General features: G+C 38.1%; 1 protein-coding gene across 22 annotated transcripts in view; it reads right to left on the reverse strand.

The window, feature by feature from the left end:
- Positions 1-735: 735 nt before the first annotated feature.
- RNF38 (ring finger protein 38) overlaps positions 736-15438 on the reverse strand; it is a 121311-nt gene continuing 106608 nt past the window's right edge. For all 22 annotated transcript variants that reach the window (XM_061425655.1, XM_061425656.1, XM_061425654.1 and 19 more), the window contains 5 exons: positions 15019-15125; positions 13631-13715; positions 8534-8655; positions 4981-5080; positions 736-3698 (listed from right to left, as the gene is read on the reverse strand). In XM_061425655.1, coding sequence (XP_061281639.1) covers positions 3636-3698; positions 4981-5080; positions 8534-8655; positions 13631-13715; positions 15019-15125 — 477 coding nt within the window. In that variant the 3' untranslated portion in view covers positions 736-3635. The remainder of the gene's footprint in view (positions 3699-4980; positions 5081-8533; positions 8656-13630; positions 13716-15018; positions 15126-15438) is intronic.

The following is a 15438-nucleotide window of genomic DNA, read 5'->3' on the forward strand; positions in this document are numbered from 1 at the left end:
ACTCGAGCTATCTTCTTGGCCTTTTTGAAGATATAAGTATCTGCCACACGAGTTATAAAGCAAGTTGGTTTTATGTTTCTAAGTTGTTTACACAAACACAGAAACAAAATCTGAATTACTGCCTCAAAGTTAAGTTTGGCTGCTCGGAGCTCAAGAGCTCTATTTTCCTGCTGGAAGTCCCCTACATCCCTCCCTCCAAACACACATGACCCCTACCCTTCCCTACCTAACACAGTAACACCAAACACAACCCAATGTTTTAAGTGTACATCATACATTTATTACCAACAACCCTCTCAACTCCAAAATTGGGCACAGGGATTAAAAATAAAAATTCATTGCACTACTTAGTAAAGCATTACTAGTAACTTTCATAAAAAATGTACAAACTTTGTTAAAAATTTATCAAGCCTTCAAATGATTTGGTTACAGATATTTATAATACGTACATTTAAAACTATATGTTAACTGATACAATGGAGTATGATTTGAGGAAATGACTCAGCAAATGATTCCAAAATACACCCCTGTGAGCTTTCCATAATCTGAAACAAACAGCAAAATGAGGTAACCAAATGTACCAACAGGGGGAAAATAGCTTTCTAATAAAGGCCTAAAGATATCTGTGAAAAATATTCTCGTAAGTGAGTTGGTAGATCTCATTTAAAATATTATAAGAGGCCCAAATATAAGAATCTTAACAAATCACATTTCAGAGAGTGTATAAAATCTAAATAGGCTTTCACATTTTCTAGATTTTGCTTGAAAAAATTCAGGACAGAAAATCCTAATGAGATCTTGATACCTGGAGGCCTTGTTTTTTGTTTTTGTTTTTCTTTTTGGGGAAGAGGGGGTGCTAAAAACCAACAAAGGTGGTATTTCATGCAAAGGAAAACAAAAAAACACAGCAGAGTTAAGGTGGTAAAGCCAATATTGTTTTAGGAGGAAAGGGGAAGAAGGCAAGAAACCAACATCTGCCTGCTATCTGGTGCATCACCTAAGGAGTCAACAGCTGGGTACAAATCAACTGTTCTTTCTCTTCTGCTAGCCACACGGTTGCTAAATGTGGCTAGGTTGAGCTGGTTTGGAACACATGCATGTACGCTCCTAACACACACTAACTACTTAATAAGCAAATCTGCACACATCTCTAAGAGCCCCATGCGAAGAAAAGACATTCCCAAAGAGAGATCAGCCACAAGAGTGCAACAATTCTGGATTTTACCAAAATAGACCCTGCTGCCTCCTAAATTGCCAACGGCCTCTCAAAAATTTAATGGAAAAGGGGTAGTATGACAAGAATTCATCATCCCAGAGAGGGAAGAAAGAGCTACTTTTCCTAGTCATTAGTACAGTGTGCCTTGTTAATTAAGTATCTATATAAATTAGAAAAAGTGCTTTACTTGCATGCTTCAATAAAATGAATACTGAGTGTAGTAATGTTATGTTAGATCTGTACAGATATAAATTTTTTGCAGCTATATAAAAGAGTCTATGTATAAGATGGGCTTTTGCCATTTTAAACATGATTTTTTTAATTAAAAAAAATAAAGATTAAACTATACGTGATTTGTAATGTAGTTGATTATTACGCCAGTAATTTTGGTCTTTAACACACTTTATTCATTAGGAACAGGTAGGGAATACTCTAATGATTTAAAAGTAACATGTGCATTTCACCACTGTTTAGATGTATTTCTGATGCACTGACAAATACAGGGGCAAACAAAGTATGCAAAATCCTACTTGTAGGACTAGATAGAGGCAACAGTGTCTGGAAAAGGGCAAAATTGTGCTTCTGTGTGAATTGACTTTACTGAACTCTAAGCTGTGATAAGCTTATAGTCTTCAAGGGAAGGCAAGTAGCATGGCAGTAACAAGTAGTTAACACTGTCTGAGTAGAAAATGGACACAGCCAAACGAAAGCTGAGGTTGGCAGCAAGTCATCACAGTCCTGACTGGAGAACTGCAGCTTGTGCCACTGCAACCAGAAGAAGGACAGCAACTGCACGAAGAGGCAGACAATGGTGAAGACACTAGAAGAATGAGAGGGGAATTCAAACACTGCTAGAAAAATGACTTGAAACGATCTGAATTATGCTCAAGGAACCTATTAAAAAAACAAAGAAATCCACACAGCTATGTATTCTTTTCAGAGCAACTAAATGCAGGTCAATTCCTGTTTTACAGCATTATTTTTTATACAAAAATCAAATCTTCATTTATACTGCAAGTATTCTGGACACCTGTTATATTAATTTTTTTCTCATTCAACAAAAAAGAAAAGTGATAAAACATCAAAGCACACCAGGTCTAAGGAACTCGAGCTGTCACAGCACTTGATCCATCCTGGAAATGAGGATTTCAATGAGAAGCACGTTTACTGAGGGGAGAAGAACTAGACAACTTTCAAAATTGGAGCTTGGCAGAACAGAAACATAGTCTTCTTAAAACAATTTTGCTGCCTGTGGGAGCTTGAACAAATAACGTATCAGAAGTCAAGCTGAGTTAACAGATTTTTTTCTGGTGGAATTAGAAGAGGTGAGACTTCATGGGACCAGTGGTATTCTTAGAAATATATTACTCAAATATCTTCAGAATAGACTACAAACCTAAACATTAAAAGAAAAAAAAAAAATCACAAGCACGTCTGGCTAAGAAGCTTACTGAAAATGTAAAGGAAAACCAAGCGAGTATCAACATTCAAATCACTGATTGAAATGCTAATATTGCTAACTGATGATGTATGATATTGCACCTTCTTTTTGGAAACAGCAAGTTGGAGATTTAAAAATTTCTTTTTCACGACAAAAATCAAAATTTCAGGTTCATGGAGTGAGAATCTATTACACTTTTTCCTTAAGTGACCCAGTTGGGACCACCAACGAAGAGAAGGTGACAGCTGCCTGAAGCAAAGGAAGAAGGCTTTTCTCATTCCATTCACTGGGAGGGAAGGGGATGGAGTATTCAATGCTTATCGTTGATGCACCCTTAGCAATCAGTGTGCAACAGCAAACACAAGGGGGAAACCAGTGTACAGTACTAGTGCTGTTTAAATAACACACCAGATTATACATTGCAGCATAATTAAAACTACACACACATTCTTGGTACATGCTGGTATATAGGATCTCATACACACGTTAGCTACCATGCCCTCACACAAGTAGTTTCACACATTCTCTCTCTCACACACACAGATACATTTACCATCAACAGTCATACGCTGCACTCATTGCCACTCACAGTTTCTGAAGGCTCTATATAAGGTAGATTGCTATATCATCTGGAGCTACCACTTTTAATGAAAGCACATGCTAAAAGATCACGTCCACTGTAATCTTGCAGCAACACTCGGAATGATCACACAAAAACCAGGGAATGTTAGTGCACACACAAAATTAAGCTAAAGAAAAAGTCTTTGGAGTTCCAATCACACGGTTAGTATAACAATCCCATAATTGTGAAGACTAATTGTAAGCTTTTATAGTTGATTAAGTCACACAGTGCAAAGAAAGGTCCATTGACCCTTTTGGTAAAGGGAGGGCTGGAAGCCACACAGATTAAGTTCAATGGATAGTCCGTATATACATGTGATGAGGAACACCCAAACTAAATTTGTGCTCTTAGGTTGGTCATTCTGAATCCCGATGCACTTCTGAAGCATCAGCTCGGCAGATTGGGCAAGTACGATTTGCCTAAAAACAAAAGAGAGAGCACTTGTCTGAATTTTGACTTACACTGTGAAACATATTAAAAGAAACAGAACTATTTTTACTTTCTACATAGTTTTTACATTCTCTGTTCCTTTAAGAAAGTACAATCATTTAATCTCTTAAAAATACTCCACAAACCTCTAAAACAATAGCCTATGAATAATTCTTTATTTGGTTTGTTTTAACATAGACAAGACTATCCATCACCACTTCAGCCAAATGTAATAACTGGCTTAAAATTAAAACTCCATCTCAACAAATGGCATTACCATTAGTTGTGCTGCTAAAATCAGAAACATAAGCAACACCTGCTCTCTTATGTTCTACAAAGCATTTTTTATCAAATGCTCTCATTTCTATATTATGATAGCTCTCGAGTCAAGTACTCTTTTCATCCAGCTTCTACTATTTATTCTTCATCTTGCCCAGTACATCCTTATTTCATCAACCTCCTCTATTACCTTCTTCAAGGAGTGGCCGTGATCTTTCTAAAACATGCTTTCAGGATCCAGTCCAAACTTTCGCACACTTCACAGTGACTTCACAAAAAGCTGACTCCTGGTTTTACCTCTGAATCCCCTTCTCGCTACTCTCCCTCACACTCTAGCCATCAGCCACACAGAACACATGCTTTTCTGGTCATCCTGTTCTCATATGTCAGGGCTATGCATATATAATAAGTTCCGTTTTCTAAAAAGCTTAGATTCTTTACCTTTAGGATTCAGTTTGGACAAAACTGGGTACCCTTAATCTGTGCTCACATGGAAGACTGATTCTATTTTAACTTATCTGTCTTCCTCTCCAATTTTCAAGTTATCTAAGCCAGTATTATCATCCCCTACTCAGAATAATCTAAAACAAACAACCCTAAAGTTAACTTAAATTATTTTACTGTATCACATTTTCATCCTACTATTAAAAAAAATTTGGGGGGCTACACCCCACAGCATGTGTTTAGCTCTCCAACCAGGGATTGATCCTGTGACCCCTGCACTGGAAGGCAGTCCTTAAGCCTGGACTGCCAGTGAAGTCCCTTTATCCTACTATTAAAAAAGAAAAAGAAAATAAGAAGTCCCTGAAATAATTTCACCCTGGCATACTATCAGAATTTGTGTCTTTGGAATTTTCCCTCCCATATACACAAAGGAGAAAATGGTCAGAATTATGAAAGCTGTGTTTCAATTTAATCAACCTCCACCAAACCATGGACTATGGTCAGTAATAGAAAATTCAATGTCATTCTCTTCAGATGCCATCACTTTACCTTAAGCCATTTGTCGACACACTTGGCATGGAACTCATGGTTACAGGGTAAAACTCTAAGTAGCTGCCTTGACTCAAAATCACACATGCATACTACACACCTGAAATAAACCAGAAAGATTGTTTAACCATAAAACCAAGTAGTTTCTGTTACAACTATCAAAACCATAAAGCCATTTACTATCTCACTTATCAAAATACCATGTAAATTTTAAAACTAAAATGATCTATCAAATACCCTTAAAAAAGCATGATGTTAAGACATTTAGTAAGAGTGCTTTGTTTTGCTTAGTGAGAGATCAACAAGAAAATTTCTGGTTTAACATCCAAGCCAGCCTTAATACTGAAGATGCTATTATATTCAACAGTGTTGAAACAGCTGGACATTCATATGCAAAAGAATGTAGTTGGACTCCTACCTCACACAATATATGAAATTAACTAAAAAATGAAAAACCTAAATATAAGAGCAAAAAACTATTAAACTCTTAAAGAAAATACAAGTGTAGATCTTCATGACCTTGGAATAGGCAGTTCAGTTCAGTTCAGTCAGTCGTGTCCAACTCTTTGTGACCTCATGGACTGCAGCACACCAGGTCTCCCTGTCCATCACCAACTCCCAGAGTTTACTCAAACTCACGCCCATTGAGTCGGTGATGCCATCCAACCATCTTATCTTCTGTCGACCCCTTCTCCTCCTGCCTTCAATCTTTCGCAGATCAGGGTCTTTTCAAATGAGTCAGTTCTTCACATCAGCTGGCTATAGTATTAGAGTTTCAGCTTCAGCATCAGTTCTTCCAATGAATATTCAGGACTGATTTCCTTTAGGATGGACTAGCTGGATCTCCTTGCTGTCCAAGGGACTCTAAAGAGTCTTCTCCAACACCACAGTTCAAAAGCATCACTTCTTCGGTGCTCAGCCTTCTTTATGGTCAACTTTGACATCCATACATGACTCCTGGAAAAACCATAGCCTTGACTAGACGGACCTTTGTTGGCAAAGTAATGTCTCTGCTTTTTAATAAGCTTTCTAGGTTGGTCATAACTTTTCTTCCAAGGAGCGAGCGTCTTTTAATTTCATGGCTGCAGTCACCATCTGCAGTGATTTTGGAGGCCCCCAAATAAAGTCCCTTACTGTTTCCACTGTTTCCCCATCTATTTGCCATGAAATGATGGGACCAGATACCATGGTCTTCATTTTCTGAATGTTGAGCTTTAAGCCAACTTTTTCACTCTCCTCTTTCACTTTCATCAAGAGGCTTTTTAAGTTCTTCTTCACTTTCTGCCGTAAGGGTGGTGTCATCAGCATATCTGGGGTTATTGATATTTCTCCTGGCAATCTTGATTCCAGCTTGTGCTTCATCCAGCCCAGCGTTTCTCAAGATGTACTCTGCATAGAAGTTAAATAAGCAGGGTGACAATATACAGCTTTGACATATTCCTTTCCTGATTTGGAATCAGTCTGTTGTTCCATGTCCAGTTCTAACTGCTGCTTCATGACCTGCATACAGACTTATCAAGAGACAGGTCAGGTGGTCTGGTAGTCTCATCTCTTGAAGAATTTTACACAGTTTGTTGTGATCCACACAGTCAAAGGCTTTCGTGTAGTCAATAAAGCAGAAGTAAATGGTTTTCTGGAACTCTCTTGCTTTTTCAATGATCCAACGGATGTTGGCGATTTGATCTCTCGTTCCTCTGCCTTTTTTAAATCCAGCTTGAACATCTGGAAGTTCACGGTTCATGTACTGTTGAAGCCTGGCTTGGAGAATTTTGAGCATTACTTTACTAGCACGTGAGATGAATGCAATTGTGTGGTAGTTTGAGCATTCTTTGGCATTGCCTTTCTTTGGCACTGGAATGAAAACTGACCTTTTCCAGTCCTGTGGCCACTACTGAGTTTTCCAAATTTGTTGGCATATTGAGTGCAGCACTTTCACACCATCTTCTTTTAAGATTTGAAATAGCTCAATTGGAATTCCATCACCTCCACTAGCTTTGTTCGTAGCGATGCTTCCTAAGGCCCACTTGACTTCACATTCCAGGATGTCTGGCTCTAGGTCAGGGATCACACCACTGTGATTATCTGGGTCGTGAAGATCGTTTTTGTACAGCTCTTCTGTGTATTCTTGCCACCTCTTCTTAATATCTTCTGCTTCTGTTAGGTCCCTACCATTTCTGTCCTTTATTGAGCCCATCTTTGCATGAAATTTTCCCTTGGTATCTCTAATTTTCTTGACGCGATCTCTAGTCTTCCCCATTCTATTGTTTTCCTCTATTTCTTTGCATTGGTCACTGAGGAAGGCTTTCTTATCTCTCCTTGCTATTCTTTGGAACTCTGCATTCAAATAGGCAATGGTTTCTTAAGCATGATATCAAAAGCGTAAGAAACAACAACCAAAAAAGGCAGATAAATTGAACTTTATCCTTTAAAATAAAGGGGGGTACTAAAGATGCTTTATAAATCTAAAGTGAAAAGACAACTAACTCATAGAATTAAAGATATTTTTGAAAATCATGTGTCTTACAAGGACCTATATATATAAAATATAAATAACTCCTACAACTCAATAAAAGCAACCCAATTAAAAAACAAAGAATGTGAATACACATTTCTCCAAAGAAGATACATAAATGGCCAGTAAGCATAGTAAGAGCTCAACATCACTAGCCCAGCTGGAAAATGAAATCCAAAACCTCAAGAGATAACACTTCATTCCCACTAGGGCTGCTAGAATCAAAAGACAGACAATAACAAGCACTGGTGAGGATGGGGAGAAAAGGAAACTTCTGTACACTGCTGGTGAGAATGTAAAATGGTGTGGCCCATTAGGAATGAAATGATACAAGCTACAATATGGTGGTCCTTGAGAACATTATGCTAAATCAAGGAAGCCAGACCCAAAAGACCCCATGTTTTACTGGTTCCATTTACATGAAATGTCCAGAAAAGGCCTATCTATGGAGATAAAAGTAAATTAGTGGGGGCCTGAGTCAGGGCTTTGGAGGGTTGGGGAGCAATGGGGAGTGGCTATTAATTGATAAGGTATTTCTACTGGGGGTGATGAAAATGATATTAATTTGACTGTGATGATGGTTGCAAAACTCTTATTAATATACTTAAAAACCACTGGATTGTACACTTTAAATGTGAACTATATCTCAGTAGAGTTGCTATTAAGAAAGATGCTATAATAAGCAGAATCTTTAGGTAAACCCCTCAAATTTTACAGGTATGAGACTTTTCGATTTAATATAAAACATTCTCGAGTTAAAAACCGTAAGATTTCTAGGCTCATAAAAATCCAGAACAGCACTGTCTAGAACCTTCTTAGGTGACAGAAATGCCATATACCTCTATCTTTTGATACAGCATCACTGGCTAGTGCAACTAAAAATTTTAACTTTAACAGCTATCTTATTGGACAGCACAAGCCTAGACTATGAAAACGGTCATTACTTACCTTCATCAAGTTATCTTTGACTTTCAAGCTTTTATTTCATGAAGGTGGAAAAGTAAATTTAATACAGAAAGATGTCAGAAAAATTGTACTTACAAAGTCTGTTCTGACTGGTGGTTGTTAGGATTGAACCGGTAAGAAGGAAGTTGTTCAATATCTGCTTTAGTCAGTCCTCGAGGCTTGGCCTCTCCCAGTCGCTCTGCTAGGTTTAACAGGGCCTATAGAGGGAAAGAAAGATGTATCTGCATATCCTTCTCTGAATTTTATATTCCAACATATGTATTTTTTAAAATTAGCTTTATTATGGAAAAATTTTAAATATATACTAAAGTAGAAAAATAGTATAAAGAAATTACTTCCATATGCCCATTACCCATGCTCAACAGTTCATGGCTAATTTTATTTCATTTTTTCACTGTCCACTCCTACATCCACATTATTTTGAAAGAAACCTAAAACATGGTATTTCACTGGTAAGATAGTTCTGCTTTTCTGTTTAAGGCAGTCCGTCAGCCTCAGCATTTTGGACACTTGAGGCTTGGGTAAAGTTTTGTTGTAGGGGGTTGTCCTATGCACTGCACAATGTTTAGCAGTAACTCTGGTCTCTACAACATCTGCAATGGCTCAGCACTGAAGAATCTGCCTGCAATGCAGGAGCCGCAGATTCAAATCCCTGGATGTGGAAGATCCCCTGGAGAAGGGAATGGCAATCCACTCCAGTATTCTTGCCTGGAGAATCCCACGGACTGAGGAGCCTGGCGAGGAGGATCGAAAAGAGTCAGATATGACTGAAGCAACTTAGCCCATGTGCGTTGGTCTATACAAAAGTTATCTCCAGACTTTGCTAAATACCTTTTAAGGGATAAAACTATCCCCAGGTTGAGAACCACCAGCACTTTAAAAACTAAAAGATTATTTAAAATGTAACAACAGAACATTACACTCTCCAAACTAGTAATTCCTTAACGTTAAATATCTTTGATTGTTTCAATTATTTTCAATACTCTTTGAAATAGTTCGTTCAAATTAGGATCCAAATAAACCATGTTACCACTGCCTGATGTCTCAAGTATGTATTTTTACTCTTCTATTTGTTAAAGAAACCAAGTCAACCGCCTGTAGAAGTTCCCAGTCTGAATTTTGCTGACTGAACCTCCCCACACCGATTCCTGTGGTTTAATACATTCCCTGTCCCCTCTCAGTTCAGTTCAGTTCAGTCGCTCAGTCGTGTCCGACTCTTTGCGACCCCATGAATCACAGCATGCCAGGCCTCCCTGTCCATCACCAACTCCCGGAGTTCACTCAGACTCACGTCCATCGAGTCAGTGATGCCATCCAGCCATCTCCATCCTCTGTCGTCCCCTTCTTCTCCTGCCCCCAATCCCTCCCAGCATCAGAGTCTTTTCCAATGAGTCAACTCTTCGCATGAGGTGGCCAAAGTACTGGAGTTTCAGCTTTAGCATCATTCCTTCCAAAGAAATCCCAGGGCTGATCTCCCCCTTCAGAATGGACTGGTTGGATCTCCTTGCAGTCCAAGGGACTCTCAAGAGTTTCTCTAGCACCACAGTTCAAAAGCATCAATTCTTCGGCGCTCAGCCTTCTTCACAGTCCAACTCTCACATCCATACATGACCACAGGAAAAACCACAGCTTTGACTAGATGAACCTTTGTTGGCAAAGTAATGTCTCTGCTTTTGAATATGCTATCTAGGTTGGTCATAACCTTCCTTCCAAGGAGTAAGCATCTTTTAATTTCATGGCTGCAGTCATCATCTGCAGTGATTTTGGAGTCCAAAAAAATAAAGTCTGACACTTTTCCACTGTTTCCCCATCTATTTCCCATGAAGTGATGGGACCGGATGCCATGATCTTCGTTTTCTGAATGTTGAGCTTTAAGCCAACTTTTTCACTCTCCACTTTCACTTTCATCAAGAGGCTTTTTAGTTCCTCTTCACTTTCTGCCATAAGGGTGGTGTCATCTGCATATCTGAGGTTATTGATATTTCTCCCTGCAATCTTGATTCTAGCTTGTGTTTCTTCCAGTCCAGTGTTTCTCATGATGTACTCTGCATAGAAGTTAAATAAGCAGGGTGACAATATACAGCCTTGACGTACTCCTTTTCCTATTTGGAACCAGTCTGTTGTTCCATGTCCAGTTCTAACTGTTGCTTCCTGTCCTGCATACAGGTTTCTCAAGAGGAAGATCAAGTAGTCTCTACTTCCTATAATTTGGAAGGTTTTACTATTTCCATCATACTGCTCAGCATGTCTTGTTTTTATGTTAGCACTGATGGAACACTGCCTAGGATCCATTAATTCATTAAAAATTGTAATATTCTATTATTCTTTATTTATTAGATAAAATGCTTTTTATATTGATCAACTGCCTCATATCAAACTATACTTAGTTGCATAATTTATATGAAATTGGAAGGATAAGACCAACAAATTTATTTTCTATTGTTTTTTTTTTGAAGTATCACTCATGAACTCATGGATTTTAACTCAGGTGTTAAGTTTCAACACATTGTAGCTATTATATTTATTGATTTTACCCTGCTGCTGCTGCTGCTAAGTCGCTTCAGTCGTTTCCGACTCTGTGTGACCCCACAGACGGCAGCCCACCAGGCTCCACCATCCCTGGGATTCTCCAGGCAGGAACACTGGAGCAGGTTGCCACCAATGCATGAAGGTGAAAAGTGAAAGTGAAGTCGCTCAGTCCTGTCCGACTCTTCTCGACCCCGTGGACTGCAGCCTACCAGGCTCCTCCGTCCATGGGATTTTCCAGGCAAGAGTACTGGAGTGGGGTGCCATTGCCTTCTCCGTGATTTTACCCTAGTCCCTCCATTTTCCTGGTTTTCCATAGTTCTAACTGTTCGTTTGCTTTCTACAATCAGGCAGCCATGTACAGGTCGCTTGCCCCCCACCCCCTTTTTTAAGGCTACCACTGGTTAAGAGAATAGGTAACAAAGAAACATTGATGGACAACGAGAGGAATAAGTTTAACTTTCCATAGACTCAATAATCAATGCTGTGGTAACTGTTGCTACTTCTGGTACAGCCTTACTTGGAGAAATGGGTCACCTAAAAGACTCTTTCCCCATTCCCCATGCATGCCCCCCAGTGTCTCTAAATGCTAAATAGATGGTAACTTGTTAAATTTTATCAATGCTGACTATAATTAGCTATAAAATTTATGATACAGGTGATATATCTTTTATACCTCTATTTTATATTCTATAGGATACTTAGGTCAACTAATACAATTTATTGACTACTATGTTAAGGCCTCATTGGATGGAGAGTAAAATGATATTGAGCCCTTAACAAATCTACATGATCAGAAGGCAAGACAACTGAAGGCAGGACATAATAATTATGCATAGTTGTATAACACCTATGAGGGCAAAAAGGAGAGACTCATACAGACCTGGGAATAGACCAGAACTGCCTTTCACAGAGGCAGCATTAGTTGGGTCTTGAAAGACAGCCATGTGTAAGAAGTGGGCAAAGTTCTTAAGAAGAGCCAAGGGAAGTAAAGGCACTGAAGCAAGGATGTACAGGAGAGACTCAAAAAATGATGAGTACTCTGGAATAGGGAGTACTGGAGGCATGCACACTATGATAAAACCACAAATAGCAAATACTTTCTTGACTGGATTAAAGTACAATTTTGCAGAAGATTAAACATGTCAACCCCAAATATAATTTAGAAAGAGACTCTAACGCCAAACACAAAATATTTTTCTTTTACTGGGATGGTATCACTGTTTTTACCACTGATATGTATATGATCTGTTTAACAGAAAGCTGTCTTGCTTTCAGCAATATGACTTATGATAATTTTAGTACAAAATGCCTAAAGGATAACCAACTCCTTTTCTTACTACTCTGTTCAAAACTAGCATAAACAGTGTAGAAACATAAAATTATTATAGCCCATTTCTCAAGAGATCTGAGACTGGAATCCAAAGGACACTGCAATATGACTGTACACGCAGAAAGTAACATAACAGCATTTTAAAAATGACAAAAGAATACAGCATTTGGCCTGATTTCTTCCACATGCATTAAAAAGGGGGGAGGGATGCTGTAAGACTATGTGTGTCTTTCCTCTCTGTACCCAGATTCCATTTACCTAAAAACAAATAACAAAAAACCTGTTCCAATATTTATGTTGTATAGAGACTAAGTGAGGCTGGGGTAAGCAGCAGCCAGCCAGCAGTACCAAAACAAAGTCAGTCACTCACATTCAACATTTCCAAATCCAAATATGTCTCCCAACCCTTTAACTGTCCATTCTACTCCAAACCTCAAATAATACAGCAATGTCAACATCATCTAAATTAAGTGGTATTATCTATTTGCCCTGACATCTTGGAGGCAGCCCTCCTCACAAGCTATTGCAGTCCTTTTGCAGAGCATCTTCTCTTGGAACCCTCCCACTCACAACCCTGACACTACCATAAACCATTCAATGATCAAATCCTGTTGATTCTAGTGTTAAAATGTCTGTCAAAGTGTATTCTTTTCTACTTCAAGTTTTCATAGTTCAGAACTTGCGTGGTTTTATAATTTACTGTCTGGTAAAAATTGGTTACCCTGCCACCAACTCTGAACCACTTCATCTATTTCTTCATGCTACTAATTCTGACTCTTTAAGATAGCAATCTGATTGATAAACACCAAAATATTTAGTGGTTCGTTCCTCCCACAATATTCAAAATTATGTTCATTCTGTACCAGGGCAAGCACAGGGCACTCAAATACAATCAGTTGAGTTTTTCAATCAAATCTCCAGGTTCTCCTCTCACTTTAGCTAGATATTATGTTCTTCCTCAAGAATATCCAGCATTTCCCTGCCTCAATCTTAGGCATGAAAAAGCTTTCCCATCCCTCAGGAACTGACTCTTCACACTTCTGCGGCCGCAAAATGTTTTCAGAATATCCGATCTTAATTCATCATTTTCTCATTTACATTCTCTCACAGGAAGTGTATGTAATTCTAATAGAGAACACCAGTCTATCTTGTTATCATAACTATGTGGCACATGTTGAAATAATTTTTGATATATCTGTATCTTGAAATATACAATGGATTTACCTAGTGTTTAATTAGATGAATGAGTTAAGTAGTACAGTATTTTTATGCATACAAAGTTCCCCAAATCAACTCACAGTTCATCTACTAACCTCGTAATTTTCTACTTCTCCATCTTCCACATCCAATTCAAAGCTGAAAGTTGGGCCCACTGCAGGTGGCACTGGAAGCATTGATCTGCAGTGAAAATAACCAACACAAGGATTGATACATTAATGCATTGTATCAGTGAACAGGATGAGAAGAACATGGCCAGTGCTACAGGGATAAAGAATGAATGTTGATCAGTGACAACCCTTTAAAGAAACTGATTTTACTAGCAATAAACAATTAAAAACTGACATTAAAAGAATATCATTTGCAACAGCATAAAAAAACATGAAATATTACAGATGAATTTAACAAAACATGTGCAAGACCTGTAAAATAAAAACTGTAAAAATACTGCTAGGATAAATTTGAAAAGGTAATAGACAGAGAAATATACCATATAAGTAGGTCAGAAGATTCAATATTGTTAAAGATGTCAATTCTTTTCCAAAACTCATCTATGGATTTCACATAATCCCTACCTCACGTAATCCCTACCAAATTCCAGCTTTTTTAAAGTAGAAACTGATTTGCTGATTTTAAAATTTATATGGACATGCAAAAGACTTTAAATAAAATCAGTTTAAGAACAAAATTAGGAGATTTATAGTATCTGATTTTAAGATAATAAAGCTACAATTTTCAAAATAGTATGATATAGGCACATAGCCGTCTGGTATAAAAACAACATTCCCTAGCCTTTCTAGAAGTACTTACAGACATGGGTCTAGATTCTAACCAACAGGAGTTATACATGTCGGCAGGAATCATACATGCAACTTCTAGTAATTATCCTTGAGAGGAAGCAGGTAGGCAGAGAGATTCAGTTTCATTTTTGCTAGCTAGAATGTGGATGTGACGGCCAGAGCCTGAGAAGTCATCTTATATCATGCAGAGGAAACCATAAAATTTTGAGGATGGTAGACCCATTCTTCAGAGTTATGGAGTTAACAGACCATGTCTGAATCACCTAATTCTAGACTTCACTGCACGAGAAAGATAAAAAGAACTATGATGTTTAACCTATGGGTGTTTCTGTTACAAATCTAATCCTAGCAGAGTATTTCTAAGGCACAGATATAACTTTTCTCTCTCGCTTCCCTTGAGAGAAGTGGCAGCATTAAATGCTAGATAACCATGGAAGGTGGCGAGTGACGCCTGCTGTGAAAGAGGCAACCCATTTAAGCTTCTCTACCTAACTTCTGGTGTACCCCTGCCCCACTTCTCCCCTGTCCTTGCTCTTCTCTTTCAGCCTTAAATGGTCCCCCACCCCAACCTCTTAACATCAAATAAAAACAAGTATCTAAGACATATAAAATTGTTCATAAAGGGAAGAGTATCTCAAGGGTGTCAAAATTCAGAACTCAATAAAGAATAAGACAGAACTTACAACACATATGGTAGTAAGCTGGGATGGTAAGGGGGTGGTGGTATGGGCTGCTGGGATCGGTATCTACTGCGTCCTGTGAGCCTCCGAGGCATAAATGGAGGATAAGGCTGTAGAGAAAAAATGTTAAGACAATTTAACATCATTCCACATCCACAACTTTTTAAGGTGTTAAATAAAGTCTCTTCTTTTTTAAAAACCTAGAAAGTTATTTATTGTTCAAGGGTATTTAGTATTTCTTAAATGTTAACAAAGGTGCAGCAACTAGTTTAAAACAAGAATACTCTTAGGTGTGCTTCTAAACACAATTTTCCAACTGACTGCAAGAATACATTTAAAATTCGAAACATGTAGAATTATACTGAAGCAGAACTCAAAACAAGTTAGTTACCAAAGCGAGCAATAAATTAATAACAACGAATG

Source organism: Bos javanicus, chromosome 8, assembly GCF_032452875.1.
Source record: "Bos javanicus breed banteng chromosome 8, ARS-OSU_banteng_1.0, whole genome shotgun sequence".
Taxonomy (NCBI): domain Eukaryota; kingdom Metazoa; phylum Chordata; class Mammalia; order Artiodactyla; family Bovidae; genus Bos; species Bos javanicus.